The 24316-nt window shown below is 42.7% G+C and overlaps 1 protein-coding gene across 18 annotated transcripts in view; it reads left to right on the top strand.

Annotated features, from left to right (window-relative positions):
• The first annotated feature begins 1452 nt into the window (after positions 1 to 1452).
• The window catches only part of LOC106608247 (mitogen-activated protein kinase kinase kinase kinase 3), a 64860-nt gene continuing 41996 nt past the window's right edge, over positions 1453 to 24316 (top strand). For all 18 annotated transcript variants that reach the window (XM_014206202.2, XM_045721940.1, XM_014206195.2 and 15 more), the window contains exon 1: positions 1453 to 1706. In XM_014206202.2, the coding sequence (XP_014061677.1) occupies positions 1611 to 1706 (96 nt within the window). In that variant the 5' untranslated portion in view covers positions 1453 to 1610. The remainder of the gene's footprint in view (positions 1707 to 24316) is intronic.

The raw sequence follows: 24316 nt of genomic DNA, 5'->3' as shown, positions 1-24316 counted from the left end.
CCTCCATTTTTGCCTTAAGTAACCTTCTGTCTTATGTAACCATACCAAATGCTAACATACCATGCTAATTTGAATGTCATGGGTTTAGGTTCAAAGGCACTTAAATATTTTGTCTTGCCCATTCACCCTCTGATTGGCACACATACACAATCCATGTCTCAAGGCCTGAAAATCCTTCTTTAACCTGTCTCCTCCCTTTTTCCATTTACACTGATTGAAGTGGATTTAACAAGGGATCATAGCTTTCACCTGGTCAAACTGTCATGGAAAGAGCAGGTGTTCTTAATGTTGTGTACACTCTGTATATTTTTTTACACTTTTTGAGGGGAAGCAAAGTCAATATACTTTAAAATTACTAAAATCAAATCTGTATAGAATTGATAATGGACCTATGTTCATAGAGTTTCTTTACTGTCCAGCTTGCTAATAATCACTGTGCACCACAGGTGGCCGGTGGGAGGACGGGCTCATAGTAATGGCTGAAACAGAATCAACGGAATGGTATCGAACACAAACACATGGTTTCCACGTGTTTAATACCATTCCATTAACTCCATTCCAGCCATTATTATGAGCCGTCCTCTACTCAGCAGCCTCCTGTGCTGTGCACAGTCAATGGACCTACATTCATACAGTTTCTAAACTCTCCAGCTCACTAATAAATCACTAGACAGTCGGGGAGCATCAAAAATTCAAAAAACGATAAATACAGCACTATTGTTTTTTGTTGCACATTTTGACGCAAGGAAAAATAACACATTTTCAGTGCGGCCCTCCATTAAAGGTTGACTGATTTCCCCTTCCAATCTTCCTTGGGAGACTTCCTCCTGAAACATCTTGACTGGGGGTTGATGAGTGGCGAAAGATTGACAGGTTGCACCAGTTGGCCCAGCTCTTCTTGCGTAGCCAACATGTGACACACACATACCATCAAGAGGCTAATGAAAGTACCCAGCCGTGGACTAACACTAACACCCCCTATAGAGGACAATAATGATCTGCTCATCTCCCCTTCAACTATTAACCCCATCCCTCTTGTCACAAACCAATGTATAGAATTTTCTATGATCAATTGAGTAATAGTAGTAGTGATTGACTTAATAATGCAGTTGAACAAGACCTTCGAATACACAAACATGGGGGCTCAGTTAAGTTAAATGTTTAAAAAAAATGTTTTTAAATCTAGCCAGTTTTGTGGACATCCTGTCGAAATCACTCTCAAAAGCGCTTCCATAATTGCATTCAGAAATAATTAAGCCACAAGCACCAGCCTACTCCAATGTTACATTTTCATAAAAGCCAAGGAGTTTGGGGCCCATACCATCTTCCGGCCATAGCCCATTTCATTCAGTCTTTATTGTTAGTCAGCCATCTGCCAGACTGCAACGGCACTGTAAAGCTGCTGGACACTTTCGCTCAGCCTGTTTTTTTTAATGGAGAATGTAAGTTACATTTTTGCGCATGCCCATTGAGCATTGGAAGCCATGTTGAAGTTTCAGTGGCTGGCTGTGCTTTTCTGACGCTGTATGTTTTTAGGTTTGTTTTCTTCCATTTTTAGTATTGGTGACGTTCAACCATACTATTCGGAACCATAAATTGGAGTTCTAAAGATGAGTTCCTGCGTCGACCTATCCAGGCGCAATCCGCAGGAGGATTTCGAGCTAATTCAGCGGATAGGAAGCGGCACATACGGAGATGTCTACAAGGTAACTGCAGCAATAGCAGCCAGTAGCTAACTTGCTTAGCTATTTTGATACATTGTTACAGTAAAAACAACACGCACGTTACATTCATTGTTACGACACAGAGTATTCAATCTTACCTAATGACACACTAGAAAGCATACTACGGGTTTGACCCTAAAAACCTGTCGCTCAAGTGCTGGTGAATAGCTTTGCCTGGAGCGGTGGAAGGTAACGTTACCTGGCCATAATTCCATATCGCAATAGCGCCCAACAGATCATTCCTCTCTTGTTTTGATCAACACAATTACACAGCCCGTAGCCACCACTGGTCACTGGGGGGGCCTTGGTTACAATGTTGCGTGCCTGTTTGTTAGTGTCGTCTTTATGTTGTGGTAGAATATCCCCGAAGGATTCAGTCTGGTTCCACACAACAGACAAGGCCCAGCGCCTACAGGCTCAATCGGGCAACAAGGGAAAGCTATGAATATTCAAGTTTAATTCGATTTTAACCCTAAAAACAGTAAATTGGATTTTATTTAATAAACACAAGGATTCAGTTTATGTTTTGGGACTTTGCAATACTGTTTATGGTGTCAGATTACTGTCTTTCCTTTTGTTGATTTAAACCATTAACTCCTACTTGTTATAAATGAACCACAATATTGTGGGAGGCAGTGACAACCATTACAGATTACGTTTTCAAACACTGATTCATTATGCAGGTTCAGTCAAATAAACTGGAATATTTAGCTGTTTGTCTACCTAGTGTAATCTCCACTTCACCCAGAGTAGGCCCATTAACAATCTTGTTGACATGATGCAGGGATGGGGAAACTCCAGTCCTCAGGGGCCTGATTGGTGTCACGCTTTTGCCCCAGCTAACATAACTGACTAACGAATCATGTTCTTCAGTTTAGAATGCAATTAGTTTAATCAGCTGTGTTTGCTAGAGATGGAGAAAAGGTGTGACACTACTCAGGCCCCTGAGGACAGGAGTTGCCCATCCCTAGTGGTTTGTCAAAGTATTTCGAGTATTGGATGACAGTTTATTGGATTAAAAAGGAATTTGAAGAAGGCTCACAATGTGAAGACTTCAAAGTATTTGTTTACAGAAACCACAGAGCATAGACTATGACCCTATCAAATGTAGCCAACAGACGAAGACATTTTAGCTTAATGGCATTTGCCGCGCTATGCTTTTAAGAATGGAGTTGTTTTCCCCTTGATCATAGTGAATGCATGGGAACTGTGCGTGGCACAGCTGGGCAGGCATGGTCTAGAATGCAGTGGTCCTGACTTCCTATGCGCGTGTGCGACTGTGCAATCTATTGTTTAAGACTGATCCTGTAAAGGAAGAGGTAGAGGAGAAGGCCTGGTCAGACCCTCACCTGCATGTGTTCACAATCAGACCTTGCAGAACCGTCTGCAGTGGCCATCCTGTTTGGACCAGGATTGTTTTCTTCTAGTTGTCTGCTCATTAGAACTGTTGGACAAAAGCCAAAACTGAGTTAGTGCTTATCTTCAGGCATGTTCCTTGTCCTTTTGTATCTAATGTACATTAACAGCCTAATGTGTTTTACCTTGGATCCACAAGAAAACACAACACACTTAAACATGCTGAGCCAAGCATTTCTCCTCCCATAAGGTAATGAAGTTGCTCATACAGCCTCAGTGTGGTTCGCCACTGCCGATTTAGAGCAGTACTAGGTGTGGACGATGGGGAGAGAATCAGGAGCTACGACGGGGTGGTGAGATCTGCCTCCCGTCCCAATAAGAATGTGTTTGTTGTGGGCTACAGTGTTGTCTTGTTAGCTGTGTTGGTCAGATAGCCGTGCTCCTCTTTCAAAATGTCACCTCACTGTCAATTCCATTCGTTAACATGTTATAAAACATGCATTAATGAGTGTTTAACCTCCCCCCCCCATAACAGCATTCATATATTTGAATAACGAGGTGGTAAGATCATGCTGGACTGCTGTGTTCTACTGCCCTGGTTCCATGCTTACTGTTTCTGTTTAGGAGGTCAAAAGTTCCGTAAAGTTTTTTTTGGGGGGGGGTTGGATTGGGAGCAGAGCATTATAAGGTTGGCAGTGTAGACCATTTTAGTTTGTTCTAAGCAGGTTAATAGGCCTGCTGTATGTGAATGACGGGATTAGAAGGTGAGACACACAGTAGGGGATTGTTTTCTTTGGGTTCCTCAGGAGTTTAGCATTTCCTTCTTTTCGGAGCGTGTGCCTCTATTCACACAGTGTTCTAACGTAGCGTCCACTTGTGAAGTGTGGGATAAGAAACTTCACAGCCCAGTACAAGACTGGGCAGAGGGTGTTTTGGTTAGGCCATTCATCACGGAGTGAAGTGCTGTCAGAGAGTCTATTGAATGCTGTCCATGTGCTGACCACTGAGATGTCAGATTGGATGTGTTCATGTTTTGTCCTAAGTTGCCAGTGCACTGTCCATGCTTTAATATATCCTCAGTCTTAGCTTGACTCTCTGCTTATTCTTCTGGCCATCCAGTAGGTGATTCCATAGGTCTATCTGCACGTTTTTAGGATCTAGGTATTAAGCCTAAACATGCATTAGGAGGAGAGAAACTGGAAACAAGTCTTTTGCACACTCTGCACACACTGAGACCAAGCTAGCATCTGCATGTTCTTGTCTTGCTTGTCAGATAGCATTTGTCTCCAGCCCTTAAGTGTTCTCTGTGGGGTGTGTGTTGCTGGGAGGACAGGTGGAGCACTTTACAGGCCCTTCTCACTCAGATCACCTGTTCTTTTTCAGGGTCTAGGGCAAGGAGGCCTATATATAGGTGTTTAAGATGTGGTGGTGCCAGGCCGGGGATATGGCTTTTTAAGTGCAATTGTGATTCATTAAGTTTAAAAGTGCAATGGTTGTGTGCTTTCTATTTACTTCCATTCAGGTTATGTTTGTTTGACTCATACACATTTGTGGTCCGATGACTGACTGTTGCGTGGTTGGTTCCTGTTTCTCTGGCCTGGCTCCGTAGCAGCGAGGGGGATAGGGGGAAAGTTCAGTGACCCAGTTTTCCCAGGATAAGCCTGGATTTTAAGGCTGGTTGCCTGAACTGAGCAAGGGAGCCAAACTTGCAGCCTGGATTTGAACCCTGTACGGAATGAGCTCACAGACGCTGGGCATCATGGCTCTCGGTCCAATGGTCCCCCACAATCACAAGAGATACAATAACGTAAACCTTCATACTTACTGAGACAGTTTATTAAAAGCTCTCAGCCACAAATATGGATGTAGATCTAGATATTCAGCTCAGTGCAGTTCCACATTTTGAATGGCAATATTCATACTTATTCTGTAGAGAGAGACCAGGAAAAAGAGGGTAAGCCAAATGCCTCACCGTTATTAATTTCGGTACGCTTTATGTTCGCCATGTGTTCAGTGCCCAGCATGGCGGTGCTCGTGGCGTCGAGCCTCCCACACAAAGCACCATGTTATGAACCGTCATACCTTGAGTCATCACTGAAAAGGCTTCACCAGTGGCGGGCCAGACATCTACGAGAGGGAGAGAGCTAGAGAGGGAGGGAGGGAAGTGGATTTTAATCCAAGGATTATCCTAGGCCTTCTACTCCACATCTATCCAGCCAACAGTAGGGTTAAGTTAGCCTGTCAATGGGAAGGCTCACTGTCTACAAAGGCTTGTGTAACCTATAGGCCCTACATGTGTCTTGCGTTTTCAAGTGACTCATCTGCCAGGGACAAGTGGTAGCAGGCCTCTGCTGGGCAGAAAGATTAGGCCTATGTTTGCCACATAGCTACGTCTTTGATTACAGACTAAATGTTGTGTTCTCACTCTGCCTTCAACAGAGGGGTGCTTGTCCCTCTGGCTTTAGGATGTAAACCTGGTGTGATGGGTGTGGATCAGGAAGTCTGAGCTGTAGCTTAAAGTCCCAGTGCAGTCAAAAACGTGATTGTCCTGTTTTATATACACAGTTTATTAGGTACACCCATCCAGTACTGGGTCGGACCCCCTTTGCCTCCAGAACGGCCTGAATTCTTCTGGGCATTCTTCAAGGTGTCAGAAACGTTCCACAGGGATGTTGGTCCCTGCTGACGCAATGGCATCACGCAGTTGCTGTTGATTGGACGACGGTACATTGATGCTGTGAAACAACAGCCCGTTCCATCTCATCCCATAGATGCTCTATAGAGTTGAAGTCTGTGCAGGTACCTCAAATAAACTGAACTCATTGTCATGTTCCAGGTGATGTTTTTCCACTCCTCAACTGTCCAGTGTTGGTTATCATGTGTCCGCTGGAGCCGCTTCTTCTTGTTTTTAGCTGATAGTAGTGGAACCTGGTCTGGTTGTCTGCTGCAATAGCCTATCCGTGACAAGGATCAACGAGGTGTGCGTTCTGAGATGCTGTTCTATGTACCACTATTGTACTACGCCGTTATGTTGACCTGTTCGACCTCTATCAACGAGCTGTTTTCGCCCACAGGACTGCCGCTGACTGGATGTTTTTTTGTTTGTCGCACCGTTCTCTGTAAACCCTAAACATTGTGGTGCGTGAAAAGCCCAGGAGGGCAGCCGTTTCTGGCATACTTAATCTGGCACCAACAATCATACCATACTCAGTATCTAAAGTCACTTGTTTTGCCCATTGCCCAACGTTCAATCGATCAGTTACTGACGGCCTCGATTCCGGTCTGCTTTGTATAGCAAGCCAAGGCCACTTGACTCCCTGTCTGTAGGAGCGGTCCCTTATTGTGAATGAGGTGGTGTACCTAATAAACTGTCCGGTATATTTCTACACTGAGGTTGGAATAATATTGTGAAAATTATGATAATGCCCTTTTAGTGTAAGAGCTGTTTTGAAAAGACTGCATGAAATTTCAGCCTGTTTTGGTGGGATGGAGCCATTACCAGGCGGTACATTAATTGATCGACCAATGATCGAGTCCCAAACCTCTCTGCCAATAACTAATGGGTTTCCTCTTCCCACTCAGACCACTCCGACAGTCCAAGCAAAAATTTTGTTTGAGAAATTTCTCTTTGCTAAGAAGCTATTTTTGTTGATTTAAAACAATCACAGCAAGGTTCTTAATTGTTACCAAGAAATTATGTAATTGTTACCCAGAAATGCATATGGCCTTTTAAGGTGACATGCGCTCATAGCCCAGCTAATGAACCTGTGGGTTTAGACCACAGAAACCTTTGAGACCACAGGAGGTTGGTGGCATCTTCATTGGGGAGAAGGGGCCCGGGGTAATGATTGGTGCGGAATAAAGTTGAATGCTATCAAATGCATGGTTTCCAAGTGTTTGATACGATTCCGTTTGCTCTGTTCCGTCCATTATTATGAGCCGTTCTCCCCTCAGCAGCCTCCTGTGTTTGAGACACAGCACACACACACCTTTCACACCTAATTTACTCTTCTCTCGAATGAATGTGCTGTGTTTGATGTCTTCCTGTACTTTCGGATTTGGCATTCATGTTCATGGGATCTGTAGAGGGAGGTCTAGGCTGGCAGTTAGCATGTCTGCCAACATTGGCCTCCACTATAGCCTCTGCAGTCCTCTGCCCTGCCAGCTAGGCCCATGTCTACTTTGTAGCCCTCACACAACTCACTCTCCCTGGAGTGTGGGCCTGCCGCTTTCTTTCCCTCACAAAAAGTGTCTCCTTTTCCGTGTGGTAAATGCCTGGTTTTCCATGAACCAAGTTCCCAGATTTCCATGTACCACGTCCCTTTTTTTCCACACTTTGTACTCCTTTTTTCCCTACCATGATGTCCCTGAGGTCCACAGGCTTCATGAATATTGCAGCGCTGCAGTCCTGAAGCTGGTCCCCGATCACAGCTAGTCAGTTGTAACGCTCCCACCACAACGGCCACGTCCTATATTTAGAATGGACCCACTGCCGGGAAAAGGCAAGTTGGCTTCTGCAGTCTACATGTGTGTTCAGTGTATCTACAATACATGCCTGTCGATCTCAGCATCGGTGACATGTGGCATAGTGTAGATCTAGCTGGCTGTCCGTGGAGCTTCTTCTATTGATCAGAAGTTGTCTGTTGAAATAGTTGTTTCTTTGTCTTTGTTTCTCTTTGCCTCGTCTTGTCCTCCCATGGGTGTATGGTGGGCTCTCTGTCTTTCCCTGTCTCGCTCTATCCCTCTCGGTCTTTCTATCATTGCCTCTCTCAATGGTGACATCAGAACTAAAGCCTTTTTAGTCAGCCTGCCAACTATTCTGGGATGCTGGAGTCGAATAGCGCAGTGTTTCGTATCTATGAATATGGCTTTGTTCGTTATGCTCAGTGAGCCCTCAGTGTTTGTCTGAATCTGAAGGCTGGTGAATCTAATAAGGCAGATGTTCCATGACTGGTTTCAGCTCAAAATAAGGGCCTTAATGAGAGGTTATAAATAATGTCACATGGCTTCTGTGGATGTCAGTCTTCATACTTTCTCCCACACTGTTTTATCTGGTCCTAGTAGACAGGCTGTTCTGGTGTATCCCATTCTGTCTGATCATTAGAATTTTTCTGTCTGCAGTTTGAAATAGGCTATTCTGTCTGGGATGTCTGTCCAGACGGGGTGTTCATCCATATAACATCCAGACTGGGTGTTTTATCGGTCTCTAGTACATAGGCTCCTGCACCTAGCTGTCAGATCCCATTTAGTCTCTGAGTCTCAGGTTCAATCAGATCAAGTCTTTCACAGGCACCATGTTTATCATTCTCATCCTCATTTATCCATGCTGTTACTGCAACGGCAAGGCTGCATTTTAATGTCCTGACTCCTGCATACAGGTGTCTTTCCAGAAGTGTGTCCCTCAGCGATAGACTTCTGGGTTTCAGTCCAGGAACAGGTAGTAAATGCTAGTGAGATGCAGCTTAACTTACTGTAAGGGTGACCAAGAAAAATGGAATGTTGAGTGACGCCATATTAACAAATGTACAAACCTCAAACAAAATGAATCTCAGACCAGTAGGCTATATGATATACACTACCGTTCAAAAGTTTGGGGTCACTTAGGGCATGTCTTTGTTTTTGAAAGGAAAACACATTTTTTTTGTCCATTAAAATAACATCAAATTGATCAGAAATACAGTGTAGACATTGTTAATGTTGTAAATTACTATTATAGCTGGAAACAACAGATTTTTAATGGAATATCTACATAGACGTACAGAGGCCCATTATCAGCAACCATCACTCCTATGTTCCAATGGCGCGTTGTGTTAGCTAATCCCAGTTTATTATTTTTAATAGGCTAATTGATCATTATAAACCCCTTTTGCAATTACGTTAGCACAGCTGAAAAATGTTGTCCTGATTGAAGAAGCAATACAACAGGCCTTCTTTAGAGTAGTTGAGTATCTGGAGCATCAGCATTTGTGGGTTCGATTACAGGCTCAAAATGGCCAGAAACAAAGAACGTTCTTCTGAAACTCCTCAGTCTATTCTTGTTCTGAGAAATGAAGGCTATTCCATGCGAGAAATTGCCAAGAAAAGCAAGATCTTGTACTCCCTTCACAGAACAGCGCTGGCTCTAACCAGAATTGAAAGAGGAGTGGGAGGCCCCGGTGCACAACTGAGCAAGAGGACAATTACATGAAATTGGCCTGTACTGAAGAGCTCAGTGACTTTCAACGTGGCACCGTCATAGGATGCCACTTTTCATACGAGTCATTTCATCAAATTTCTGCCCTGCTAGAGCTTCCCCGGTCAACTGTAAATGCTGTTAAGCTCACAGAACAGGACTGCAGAGTGCTGAAGCGCGTAGCACGTAAAAGTCATCTGTCCTTGGTTGTAACACTCACTACCGAGTTCCAAACTGCCTCTGGAAGCAACGTCAATACAATAACTGTTCGTTGGGAGCTTCATGAAATGGATTTCCATGGCCAAGCAGCCACACACAAGCCTAAATTCACCATGCGCAATTCCAACCGTCGGCTGGAGTGGTGTAAAGCTTGCAGCCATTGGACTCTGGAGCAGTGGAAACGTGTTCTCTGGAGTGATGAGTCATGCTTCACTCAGACAGACGAACCTGGGTTTGGCGGATGCCAGGAGGACACTACCTGCCCGACTGCATAGAACCAAATGTAAAGTTTGGACAAGGAATTAGGGTCTGGATCTGTTTTTCATGTTTTGGGCTAGGCCCCTTAGTTCCAGTGAAGGGAAATCTTAACACGACAGCATACAATTACATTCTTGACGATTCTGTGCCTCCAACTTTTGACAACAGTTTGGGGAAGGCCCTTTCCTGTTTAAGCATGACAATGCCCCCGTGCACAAAGTGAGATCCATACAGAAATGGTTTTCTGAGATCGGTGTGGAGGAACTTGACTGGCCTGCACAGAGCCCTGCCCTCAACCCCTTCGAACACCTTTGGGATGAATTGGAATGCCGACTGCGAGCTAGGCCTAATCGCCCAACATCAGTGCCCGACCTCACTAATGCTCTTGTGGCTGAAAGAAAGCAATGTTCCAACATCTAGTGGAAAGCCTTGACACCTACCATCTCAGATTGTGAAGGTAGGTGTCAAGGATGACACCTACCACAGATGACACCTACCATCACAGATTGTTCTGAAATAATTTCTGTAGTTAGAAACATAAGAATTCCTGCGACCATTGTTTTGTAGACATTTTAATTGAGGTGAGAAATTGATTGCACCCAAATTGACCTTTTTAACTTATAGTATTCACATAATATTCAATAAATCTAATAACCAACATCTGATTTGGACCAAACTTCTTCCTACCATTTGAGTAAGACATGAGGAATTCAATAAAATGGTCAATAGCCACCTGTGGACCCCCCCACACACACACACACACACACAAACACACACCTTCGCCAATCCCACCCCAACAACCAGTATAAAGTATCAGTTTTCTATGTCCAAGTATACTGAAGAAAAATATAAATGGAACATGTAAAGTGTTGGTCCCATGTTTCATGAGCTGAAATCCAAAAATATCCCAGAAATATTCCATACTCACAAAAAGCTTATTTCTCTCATATTTTGTGCACAAATTTGTTTACATCCCTGTCAGTGAGCATTTCTTCTTTGCCAAGATGATCTGCCACACCTGCTCCAATATCCAATGATGGGCGTGGATCGAAATACAAATTCCTCTAAAATCCGAAAACTTCCATTTTTCAAACATATGACTATTTTACAGCATTTTAAAGACAAGACTCTCGTTAATCTAACCACACTGTCCGATTTCAAAAAGGCTTTACAGCGAAAGCAAAACATTAGATTATGTCAGCAGAGTACCCAGCCAGAAATAATCAGACTACCCATTTTTCAAGCTAGCATATAATGTCACAAAAAACAAAACCACAGCTAAATGCAGCACTAACCTTTGATGATCTTCATCAGATGACAACCCTAGGACATTATGTTATACAATGCATGCATGTTTTGTTCAATCAAGTTCATATTTATATCAAAAACCAGCTTTTTTACATTAGCATGTGACGTTCAGAATCATGCATACCTCCGGTGAATTTACTAAATTACTCACGATAAACGTTCACACAAAACATAATTCTTTTAAGAATTATAGATACAGAACTCCTCTATGCACTCGATATGTCCGATTTTAAAATAGCTTTTCGGTGAAAGCACATTTTACAATATTCTCAGTAGATAGCCCGGCATCACAGGGCTAGCTATTTAGACACCCACCAAATTTAGCCCTGACCAAACTCAGATTTACTATTACAAAAGTTTGATTACCTTTGATGTTCTTCGTCAGAATGCACTCCCAGGACTGCTACTTCAATAACAAATGTTGGTTTGGTCCAAAATAATCCATAGTTCTATCCAAATAGCGGCGTTTTGTTCGTGCGTTCTAGACACTATCCGAATGGTAAATAAGGGTCGTGCGCATTTCGTGACAAAAGATTTCTAAATATTTCATTACCGTACTTCGAAGCATGTCAACCGCTGTTTAAAATCAATTTTTATGCCATTTTTCTTGTAAAAAAGCGATAATATTCCGACCGGGAATCTGCGTTTCGGTAAATAGAGGGGAAAAAAGAAAGACGGGGGCGGCCAGTGCACGCGCCTAAGCCCACTGTCCCCTGATCGGCCACTTGAAAAAGGCGATAATGTGTTTCGGCCAGGGCTTTGAATTACGTCATTCAGCTTTTTCCCGGGCTCTGAGAGCCCATTGGAGCCGTAGGAAGTGTCACGTAACAGCAGAGATCCTTTGTAATGGATAGAGATGACAAAGAAGGCCAAGAAATGGTCAGACAGGGTACTTCCTGTACAGAATCTTCTCAGGTTTTGGCCTGCCAAATGAGTTCTGTTATACACAGACACCATTCAAACAGTTTTAGAAACTTTGGAGTGTTTTCTATCCAAAGCTAATAATTATATGCATATTCTAGTTTCTGGGCAGGAGTAATAATCAGATTAAATCGGGTACGTTTTTTATCCAGCCGTGAAAATACTGCCCCCTAGCCATAACAGGTTAAGAAGCTGATTAAACAGCATGATCGTTACACAAGTGCACCTTGTGCTGGGGACAATAAAAGGCCACTCTGAAATGGGCAGTTTTGTCACACCACACCACAGATGTCTCTAGTTTTGAGGGAGCGTGCAATTAGATGAATGTCCACCAGAGCTGTTGCCAGAAAATCAATGTTAATTTCTCTACCATAAGAGAGAAACGTCATCGTAGAGAATTTAGCAGTACGTCCAACCGGCCTCAACCGCAGACCACATATAACCACGCCAGCCCAGGACCTCCACATCCGGCTTCTTCACCTGCGGGATGGTCTGAGACAGCTGATGAATCTGAGAAGTATTTCTGTATGTAATAAAGCCCTTTTGTGGGGAAAAAAAAATTCTGATTGGCTGGGCCTGGCTCTCCAGTGGCTGGACCTATGCTTTCCCAGGCCCAACCATGGCTGTGCCCCTGCCCAGTCATGTGAAATCCATAGATATTTTTTTTTAAATTATTGAACCTTTATTTATTGAACCTTTTATTTAACTAGGCAAGTCAGTTAAGAACAAATTCTTATTACAATGATGGCCTACCAAAAGGCAACAGGCCTCCTGCGGGGACGGGGGCTGAGATAAAATATATATATATTTTTTTTATTATTAATATAGTACAAACACACATCACGACGAGGGACAACACTACACAGAGACCTAAGACGACAACATAGCAAGGCAGAAACACATGACAACACAGCATGGTAGCAACACAACATAACAACATGGTAGCAACACAACATGGTAGCAGCACAAAACATGGTACAAACATTATTGGGCACAGACAACAGCACAAAGGGAAAGAAGGTAGAGGCAACAATACATCACGCAAAGCAGCCACAACTGTCAGTAAGAGTGTCCATGATTGAGTCTTTGAATGAAGAGATTGAGGTTTGAGTGTTTGTTGCAGCTCGTTCCAGTCGTTAGCTGCAGCGAACTGAAAAGACGACCGACCCAGGGATGTGTGTGCTTTCGGGACCTTTAACAGAATGTGACTGGCAGAATGGGTGTTGTATGTGGAGGATGATGGCTCTGGTAGATATCTCAGATGGGGGGAGGGAGGCCTAAGAGGGTTTTATAAATAAGCATCAACCAGTGGGTCTTGTGACGGGTTACAGAGATGACCAGTTTACAGAGGAGTATAGAGTGCAGTGATGTGTCCTATAAGGAGTATTAGTGGCAAATCTGATGGCTGAATGGTAAAGAACATCTCGCCGTTCGAGAGCCCTAGCATGGGTAGGATGGTCATCTGAATCAGGGTTAGTTTGTCAGCTGGGGTGAAAGAGGAGCGATTACGATAGAGGAAATCAAGTCTAGATTTAACTTTAGCCTACATCTTTGATATGTGCTGAGAGAAGGACAGTGCACCGTTGAGCCATACTCCCAAGTACTTGTATGAGGTGACTACCTCAAGTTCTAAACCCTCAGAGGTAGTAATCACAAATGTGGGGAGAGTGGCATTCTTCTTACCAAACCACATTACCTTTGTTTTGGAGGTGTTCAGAACAAGATTAAGGGTAGAGAAAGCTTGTTGGACACTAAGAAAGCTTTGTTGTAGAGCATTTTACCCAAAATCCAGGGCCAGCTGAGTAGAAGACTGTATCATCTGCATATAAATGGATGAGCGAGCTTCCTACTGCCTGAGCAATGTTGATGTAAATTATGAAGAGTGTGGGGCCTAGGATTGAGCCTTGGGATACTCCCTTGGTGACAGGCAGTGCCTGACACAGAAGATGTTCTGACTTTATACACTGGACTTTTTTAGAACAGTAGTTAGCAAACCAGGCCAAAGTCCACTCAGAGACACCAATACTCCTTAGCCGGCCCACAAGAATGGAATGGTCTACCGTTTCAAACGCTTTAGCCAAGTCAATAAAAATAGCAGCACAACATTGCTTAGAATAAAGGGCAATTGTGACATCATTTAGGACCTTTAAGGTTGCAGTGACACATCCATAACCTGAGCGGAAACCAGATTGCATACCAGAGAGAATACTATAGACATCAAGAAAGCCAGTCAGTTGATTATTGACAAGTTTTTCAAACACTTTTGATAAACGGGGCAAAATAGAAATAAGCCGATGACAATTAAGATCAGCTTGATCTCTCCCTTTAAATAAAGGACGAACCGTGGCTGCGTTCCAAGCAATGGGAACCTCCCCAGAAAGGAGAGACAGGCTTGGCGATGATGGGGGCAGCATCCTTAAAGAAGAAAGGGTCTAAACCATCTGACCCAGATGTTTTCTTGGGGTCAAGTTTCAGGAGCTCCTTTAGCACCTCGGGCTCAGTGACTGCCTGCAGGGAGAAACTTTGTTGCGGGGCAGGGAAAAAGAGGGAGTAGCATCGCATTAAAAGGGGTGGGAGATGAGGAAATGTTGGACGGGCAAGGAGGCATGGCTGAGTCAAATAGGAATCCTGATTTAATGAAGTGGTGATTAAAGAGCTCAGCCGTGTGCTTCTTGTCAGTAACAACCACATCATCAACTCTAAGGGACATGGGCAGCTGTGAGGAGGAGGGTTTATTTTCCAGGTCTTTAACTGTTTTCCAGAACTTATTGCGGTTAGACCCACAAAGAGAGAACTGCTCCTTAAAGTAATTAACTTTGGCCTTCCGGATAGCCTGAGTGCACTTATTTCTCAATTGCCTGATCAGCCTGAGTATGCGTGTGCCGAGCCTTTCGCCAAATGCAATTTTTGAGGTGGAGTAACTCTGCAAGATCACGATCGAACCAGGGGCTGAACCTGTTTTCTAATTCAAATTTTCTTTATGGGTGTTTTAACAATACCACTGAAAATATAAAAAAGAAGGTCCAAGCATCTTCGACAGAGGGGATCAAGCTGATTCTTTACCATTTTACAGAGGCCAGTTCATGAAGGAAGGCTTGCTCGTTAAAGTTTTTAGCAAGTGCCTAAGACAAATCAGGACAGGTCGTATCACTGAGCAGCCATTACGAACACAGGCTGTAAAACAGTGATCACTAAGGTCATTACAGAAAACCCCAGACTGATACCTATCAGGATTATTTGTGAGGATAACATTGAGGAGAGTAGCCTTTTCTGGGTGTTTGGAGTCATACCTTGTGGGATTCGTGATCATCTGAGAAGGATTTAGGGAGTCCCATTGCTTTAGGACTTGGTCAGGTGGTTTAAGCATGTCCCAGTTTAGTTCACCTAGCAGGACAAATTCAGACTTAGTGTAAGGGGCCAGGAGAGAGTTTAGGGCAGGTAGGGTACAGGCCGGTGCTGATGGAGGACGATAGCACCCAGAAACAGTCAACAAAGAGCTATTTGAAAGTTTAATGCTTAAACCCAGCAAATCATATTGTTTGGGGAAAGACTTGGTGGAGACAACCGAGCACTGAAGGTGATCCTTGGTAAAGACTGCCACTCCCCCACCTTTGGAAGATCTGTCTTGCCGAAAAAGTTTATAACCAGGAAGGTTAACATCAGTATTCAAAACACTCTTCCTTATCACGTCTCAGTAATGACCAACACATCTGGATTGGAGCTGTGAACCCACACTTTCAATTGATCCATTTTAGATAATAAGCTTCTAGTGTTAACATGCAGAAAACCCAGGCTTTTACGAGAGCAGAAATCAGTGAAGCAGATATCCGAGCACACGTCAGAATGGGGCTAGCAACTGTAGATGGACCAGGGTGTACATGCACATTTCCAGATATCATCAATAGTAATACAATCAAGGCACGGCATAGTACAGGGAAAGCTCATAGGACAGAGAGCTCTGCAGAGCTGATTTATGACATCTGAACGTGCATCAGATGGCAGCAAGATCATATTGTTCAGCAATTTCATCAGGTAACATGAATACAAAGACGGGGAGAGGTGGTTAGAATAGGATGGGAGGGCAAAAGTCTGTGTAACCAATAGAGAGTCAGAGTCCCGAGTGTGGGGAAAAATCAGTCTGTCCCACGGTTGGGTAAAGCAAGTTCATAGTCAACAAAGCTGCAGGAGTCATGAGGAAAATAGCAAAATGCACAAGAAAAATATAAAATATACAGTTGAAGTTGGAAGTTAACATACACCTTAGCCAAATACATTTAAACTCAGTTTTTCACAATTCCTGACAATTAATCCCAGTAAAAAATGCCCTGTCTTAGGTCAGTTAGGATCACCACTTTATTTTAAGAATGTGAAATTTCAGAATAATAGTAGAGAGAATTATTTCAGCTTTTATTTCATCACATTCCCAGTGGGTCAGAAGTTTACATATACTAAATTAGTATTTGGTAGCATTGTCTATAAATTGTTTAACTTTGGCCAAATGTTTCGGGTAGCCTTCCACAAGCTTCCTACAATACAGATCTCTAGGTGGAATCCAAGCAGCAGTGCAGCAGGCAAAGGGAGTAGGTGTCACACCCACTTGGGAGAAGCTTTTATTTCTGGAGGCAGATTTCTTGTAGAAAATGCCAGTCTCTGAACAGCTTCAAGGCTTCTGGGTTTGGGTGGGGTAGCCTGCCATTTGTTGGTCTCAAAGGCTTCAACACCTCTCGCTTTACACTTCAGTGCTAATTGAAGTTGTATTTCTTTGTCCTAGCAAGCTTGGTAGCTTCCAGTCCTTATAAAGTAAAATATATCATTGTAATTAGTGCCTAATGAATTTATTTTTAATTGACTGATTTGCTTACATGAACTGTAACTCAGTAAAATCATTAATTGTTGCATGTTGCTTTTTCTATTTTTGTTCGATATAGTTAGGGATAGGCATTTGACTTTTTTTGACCAAGTACTCATTTTCTTCGATTATTCGAATGGTGAAAAAAAAAGTGGCACTGGAAAAGAGATGTGGCGCATTTATCTATATGGCAACAGTGAACAGCAATACCTAAATTATCGTAACCATTACAGATAACGAATCCTAATTGCCTCATATTCAGTCAATAAAAAAAGGTGCCATTTAAGATGAATTAATTGAAACTAATATCAACAGGTGTGTTTGATCAGGTATGATTGTTGTTGTGGTAAGTATTGTTGGAGCTATGACATATCCAGTATATTGTGGAACTGATCAGGTGTGATTGTTGTTGTTGTGGTAAGTATTGTTGGCGCTATGACATATCCAGTATATCGTGGAACTCAATCTTCTAAAGGGTAGTAACCTCAGCAGTGTGGCGCTTGCTTGTAGAAGCCTGTGGCTGTGCAATGGCATAGCCTTGTGTTGTTAATTTAGCAGACACGACGTTCTTAGTTCCCAAGCCATTATCACAGCCAAGACACCTATTTTATAGTAAAAAAGACAATGTAATAGTGTCAATGATTTGCGCCTGGAACAGTTAGTCTAAAATAGGTATTTAATTTGAAACGGGGCTCAATTTGGCAAGTTGAAAGACACCTTTTTCAAGGTTACAAATCTGTCTTTTCGATGTACAGGTGTTTGATTTAGTTTGTCTTTATCAAACTAATGCTTTTGCATATTTTCAGCGTGGAACCTGTATGTTTAGGGAGGTAATAGCCTAGCCTAACCAATTCTAAATGTCGCTTGCAGTTCGCAAAGTACTGTAGGGTCGTCACTAATGTTAGTTACCTCAGCCACAAAGTCATAAACCCTGCCTGTTTAAAAAATGTTGCTTCTTAAATTTTGATTTAAAACCTTTAACCACACTGTTAACCTTATGCCTAACCTTACATTAAGACCAAAAAGCAAATGTTTGTTTTCATGAATTTTTACGATATAACCAATTGTTACTTTATGGCTGTGGTAACTAGGTTTTTATAAAACTTGAAAAGGAGAGTCGCATACTCAAGGAGCTCACTGTCCCTTATGAAGACAGCTTGTCTGTTGAAACGATGGTTATTCAATTATTGCATCTGAGCTCCTAGAGTGTGCGGCTCTCCTTGAGCTGAACTGTGCTGCTTGCTTTCTTTTTTGTGTCCCGCAAATGCACACGTACAAATTGAACAGTCAAAGCAAATTTAACTTAGTCTTCAAGACCAATTTTAGACTAAATATTTTTCAAATACTGAAACGATGATATCTGGTTAAAGGTCGTGTTTTGACGTCAGTTCGAGTACTTGATTACTCATACCCATCCTTACAAGTAGTGTGTATCTGATGCTTGGAGTATTGATTTTTCATCTTATATACAGTATTCCCTGTGAATCTGGGGGATGTTTTTTTTCGTTCAGAGAAATTAGCCATTTCAAGTTGCTTGCATTATTTACCATGAATGAGTGTGGAAGTATCAGGTTTTGCCCACAAATGCCTCTGTTCCTGCAACACCCTTTTATCCATGTTGCTTGTCTCTTGTGTTTTACATAATGGATCATAACATTTTCTTTGAACATTTGCTCATGATAAAATAAATGATGTGTTTATCCTCACAAGTCAAGCCAGTCCTCCATGAAAGCAATTCACTTTGTCTAATTCTTCAACCTAATTCTCTTTGAATAGTCCAACAAATGATTGCTCTGAGGGCTATCCCTATAGTGCAATTATCATATGAATTCCACAGACTACAGTAACATATCAGCCAGGTCTGAGTTCATGTAAAATATAATACAGCTATAAGATCTAGCATAGGCTTCTTATCTATGTTCTTCAACATGAACTAGTCAGCCTCCCGAGTGGCGCAGTGGTCTAAGGCACTGCATCGCAGTCCTAGCTGTGCCACTAGAGATTCTGGGTTCGAGTCCAGGCTCTGTCGCAGCCGACCGCGACCGGGAGACCCATGGGGCGGTGCACAATTGGCCCAGCGTCGCCCGGGTTAGGGGAGGGTTTGGCCGGCAGGGATGTTCTTGTCGTGCACTAGCGACTCCTGTGGCGGGCTGGGCGCAGTGCACGCTGACACGGTTGCCAGGTGTACGGTGTTTCCTCCGATACATTGGTGCGGCTGGCTTCCGGGTTAAGTGGGCATTGTGTCAAGAAGCAGTGCAGTTGGGTTGTGTTTCGGAGGACGCGCGGGTCTCAACCTTCGCCTCTCCTGAGTCCGTAAGGGAGTTGCAGCAACGAGATGACTGTAACTACCAATTGGATACCAAGAAATTGGGGGCAAAAAGGGGTGAAAAAGATCATATGATATAAATAAATAAAATTCAACAGTAGCTAAATGTCCTGTTCTGATTAATATCAGTGTGGGAAGTTGGTTGAATCGAGGCATCAGTGCAGTGACAAAATGGAGATGCAATTAACTGCATACATTTTTTTAATGCTGTAAATGTAACGCGTTAACTTTGACAGCCCTAAAAATAATTCCGTTACAAACCATTGCATGGCATTCATGTTTTTCAATAAAATGATTAGGAAATATCTTTATACGTAGTGTGTTTAGTGACATTTCCCATTAAAGCCAAACCATTACCATTGCAAAACATTATACATTGTTTAGGACTTTTAGCATTTTGAAGACATTTTACAGACCATAACATTGAATGCATTAGAGCTGCAGTATGGTTTGCTTGTTCACCAGGAATGGTCTTACTAATCCAGGCCATTTGTTTTAAGGGCGTAAACCACGCAACATCTGGGCTGTTTCCTGGACACAGATTAAGCCTAAGAGAAGGACAAACTGAATTGCTTTCATGGAGGTCTGACTTGAATTGTGAGGATAACCACACAATTTATTTAATCATGAGTAAGATCTATTGGTTTTTCTACCCAAAGTTGCAAAGAAAATGTTGTGATCCATTTAATACACACAAGAGACGAGGAAAATTGATAAAATGGTGTTGCAGGAACAGCGGCATCTAGTGGAACATTTTCCTCATGTCTTGTTAAGAAAAATTATGGTCCAGATCGGATGTTCGAGAAAATTATATGAGTCTTTTGGGGTGGCAGGTAGCCTAGTGTTTAGAGCGTTGGGCCAGTAACCGAAAGGTTGCTGGATTGAATCCCCGAGCTGACAAGGTAAAAATCTGTCGTTCTGCCCCTGAACAAGGCGGTTAACCCACTGTTCCCTAGGCCGTCATTGTAAATAAGAATTTGTTCTTAACTGACTTGCCTAGTTAAATAACTTTTTTGAAATAAAAATTGTAAATTTGGGTGCAACTATTAGCATTTCCTAGATCAAATTATATTCAAACAAAATAAAGTTTCAGGAATGCTAATCTGAGATGGTGCGTGTCACCCTTTTTCTTTTTGAGGTGGAATGACCCTCATGCCTCATGCTGGTTCATAAAAAAGTGCAGCTCAGTCTTTAGCAGTGACTATGTAACTTGCTTTCCTGTAATTAGTCCAGTGATCAGTATTCCTGGATGCTCATGCTGTTTTCTCTCCTCTGGTGCTGGGAGCATGCATAGGATATGTAAATGCTGCCCCCCAGTGATAGTGGTAGCTGAACTCTGACCTTGCGATTGACTTGCTCAGTGCTCCTATGATGTGTTAGCAGAGGGCTGATTTACTACCCAGTGTGTGTGATGATTGAGAAGACTTGATCTAGATATTGCAGCACAGGGCTGGGCTACTGGAGCTACCCTGAGTATATGTACAGCATCAAAGGATCACCTTCCACGAGGGAAGGAGAACGAGACTGGTGGAAGGAAAGATTTAAAATAATTGAGCTTAGCTAGCTTGAGTGATGATGACAGGGGGCTCAGTAAGGCTCAACACTGTTGTGCAACGTTCAGATATATTATGTAGAATAGTCTACATCAAAGGAATCAGCTCTACTCATTACAGTTATAGCTGCAGCGTTCAGTATGTGGCACCCTCCAGAACGTGACCTTGATGTTGAACAGACATCAACAATCAGTGTGTCATAGAGATGGCGGGGTGGGCTATGAAATGATGCATTGTCAGACCAGAAGACTAAAGAGATATTGGATGTATATTACAGGGTTGATAAGATTCTCCTCCTTCCTCCAAACAGTTCCTAAATTAACTCCTAATCTATTGTTTGTGTCCAGTCTTAACTGCATTAGGCCTAAACCAGAATGGGTGAAGGGGGGGAATAATCCATTTTTCTCATCAAACTTTTGCAAGATTTGAATCAACTCTCTACAGACAGAGAAGCCTGACTAAGTGGGGTTTGAAAAGACTTTGACACAGAGTGAGTCATCTTGCCTACTCTGGTGTGCTGTGTTGAGTTAGAACCATAGTCAAAGGGAGTGTTTGGAGTGGCTTAGACATTTGACGTAAGGGGATGAGTTCAAATCACTCACCATAACCAGGTTTCCAGCCAACCTTATGCAATCAAAGTACGTCGGATGAAAATTGCCACGACATGCCTGATGGAAACAGCTAGTTTGTATGTAAACGTTCCAAATGTTGACAAAACTAAATGCCTTAGACACGGTTGGATCTTTTGTCTGTAAAATAAGTTATGCGAGAAATGGCTGTGGAAACGCCTTTTTTAATGCGCAAATATTGATATAATAACCATCTAGGGGTGACGGTAATTGAATAACCGTATAACTGACGGTTAAGGATGAAGACCGTCATGAAAATAAAATAACTGTCAAACATTTTATAGGCCAACATTTTTTAGGATTGTAGATAAACTTGACCTAATAGCATGAGTGATTAAACTAATAAGCTATTGTTTTGCTAACTTTGTCTATTAAACTGTCTACATCTCTTCCTCTTTCCAACTGTCCTTTTGATGCTCGAGCAGCTAAACCGTTAGATGTACAGGGGTGTGGAGCGCTATAGGCTATGTCACTTCAGTGAAAAAAATGATGTATGGACTTTGTTTTATACAATGCACATTTTTATTGCTTGCTCATAAATAAATCGGTCTTCAAAAAAAGGTTTGTGTTCTGACTTAATTAATTATTCAACAGCAGTCAACCAGGTTGTTCTGGCAATGAGTTCTATAATGTGCTATTGTTGTGTCAAATGGACAATGCACCAATCCTCGCCGGCATGGCATAATTTGATACAGAATCTTTTCTTAATTTATAGACTAATCAACTCTAATCAGGTCCTGGCCGATATGGCGCCCAAGGTGAGACAAATAAAATGTCCGCCCTCCTATCCACGCAATTGTATTTATTTATTTCACCTTTATTTAATCCGGTAGGCCAGTTGAGAACAAGTTCTCATTTACAACTGCAACCTGAATAGGATTGTGGCATAGGCTAAAGTGTCGTGCCGCAATGCACTTTAATGAATGCCCATGTGGTAGCCTACTGTTTCTAAAACAGGCAATTTACAGTTAACCCCTGTCATTTGGTTACATTAATTCCTGTTAATGCATGTGTTAATTACAGTAATTTACCATTCTAATTCCCGCAGTGGAAATGTAGAGTTCACACCTTGCTACACTTGTGAGAAACAAGTTTTGATTTGTTTCATGTCATTTCTGCACTCCATATGAACAATGAGCATGTGTCTGGTTTCTCTGTCCTGTTGATGGAGCGCTTGCCCCTGAACACGCATAGAAGTACCTGGCCTGCTTCTCACGAATATCAAATGTAGGAAAGTGCCCAGCAGGGCTTCTCAGTATTTTTTTTTTCCTCAGCCCAGAGAGGAAAGTTTTTGTCCTCAGGCCTGGAGGGAAGCCAAAGTCATTCCGCTACCCTAGAGTGGTAAAGCGGCCTTAACTGGTTCTAACAGCAGACCTATCAGCTTGCTGCCAGGTCTAAGCAAACTGTTGGAAAAAATGGTGTTTGGCCAAATACAATGCTATTTCTCTGTAAAACAATTAAGACTTTCAGCATGCTTTTAGAGAAGGGCGCTCAATGTGTATTGCACTGACTGAAATTGATAATGAGCTATGCAGCCTTTGATATTATTGACCATAACCTGCTTGTTGAGAGAACTTGTGTTATGGCTTTTCAACCTCAGCTCTGAATCCATGATATGGCAATCTAATATAACTCAGAGGGTTTTCTTTAATGGAAGCTCCTCTAATGTCAAACACGTAAAGTGTGGTGTACCGCAGGACAGCTCTCTAGGACCTCTTTTCTATTTTTGCCAATGACTTGCCACTGGCATTAAACAAAGCATGTGTGTCCATGTATGCTGATGATTCAACCATGTACGTATTAGCAACCACAGCTAATGTAGTCACTGAAACCCTTAACAAAGAGTCTCAGTCAGTTTTGGAATGGGTGGCCAGTAATAAACTGGTCCTGAACATCTCTAAATCTAGGAGCATTGTATTTGGTACAAATCATTCACTAAGTTCTAGACCTCTGCTGAATCTGGTAATAAATGGTGTTGCTGTTGAACAAGTTGAGGAGACTACATTACTTGGTGTTACCTTCGATTTGTAAACTGTCACGGTCAAAACATATACAGTGCATTTGGAAAATATTCAGACTCCTTGACTTTTTCCATATTTTGTTACGTTACAGCCTTATTCTGAAATTGATTAAATAAAAAATAATCCTCTGCAATCTACACACAATACCCCATAATGACAAAGCAAAAACAGTTTGGACACTTTACTCAGTACTTTGTTGAAGCACCTTTGGCAGCGATTACAGCTTTGAGTATTCTTGGTTATGACACTACAAGCTTGACACACCTGTATTTGGGGGGTTTCTCCCATTTCTTCTCTGCAGATCCTCTCAAGCTCTGTCCGGTTGGATGGGGAGCGTCGCTGCACAGCTATTTTCAGGTCTCTCCAGAGATGTTTGATCAGGTTCAAGTCCGGGCTCTGGCTGGGCCACTCAAGGACATTCAGAGACGTGTCCCGAAGCCACTCCTGTGTTGTCTTGGCTGTGTGCTTACGGTCTTTGCCCGGTTGAAAACTGAACCTTTGACTCTAGTCTGAGGTCCTGAGCGCTCTAGAGCAGGTTTTCATCAATTCTCTCTGTACTTTACTCTGTCCATCTTTCTCTCCATCCTGACTTGTCTGCCATTGCCTGCTGCTGAAAAACATTTTCACAGCATGATGCTGCCACCACCATGCTTCACCGTAGGGATGGTGCCAGGTTTCCTCCAGGCCAAGGTGTTCAATCTTGGTTTCAGCAGACCAGAGAATCTTGTTTCTCATGGTCTGAGAGTCTTTAGGTGCCTTTTGGCAAACTCCAAGCGGGCTGTCATGTGCCTTTTACTCAGGAGTGGCTTTTGTCTGGCCACTCCACGATAAAAGCCTGATTGGTGGAGTGCTGCAGAGATGGGAGAACCTTCCAGAAGGACAACCATCTCCACAGAGGAACTCTGGACCCATTGGGTTCTTAGTCATCTCCCTGACCAAGGCCCTTCTCCCCTGATTGCTCAGTTTGGCTGGGCGGGCAG

Source organism: Salmo salar, chromosome ssa01 (genome assembly GCF_905237065.1).
Source record: "Salmo salar chromosome ssa01, Ssal_v3.1, whole genome shotgun sequence".
Lineage (NCBI taxonomy): Eukaryota > Metazoa > Chordata > Actinopteri > Salmoniformes > Salmonidae > Salmo > Salmo salar.
This window is presented reverse-complemented; position numbering and strand designations above follow the sequence as displayed.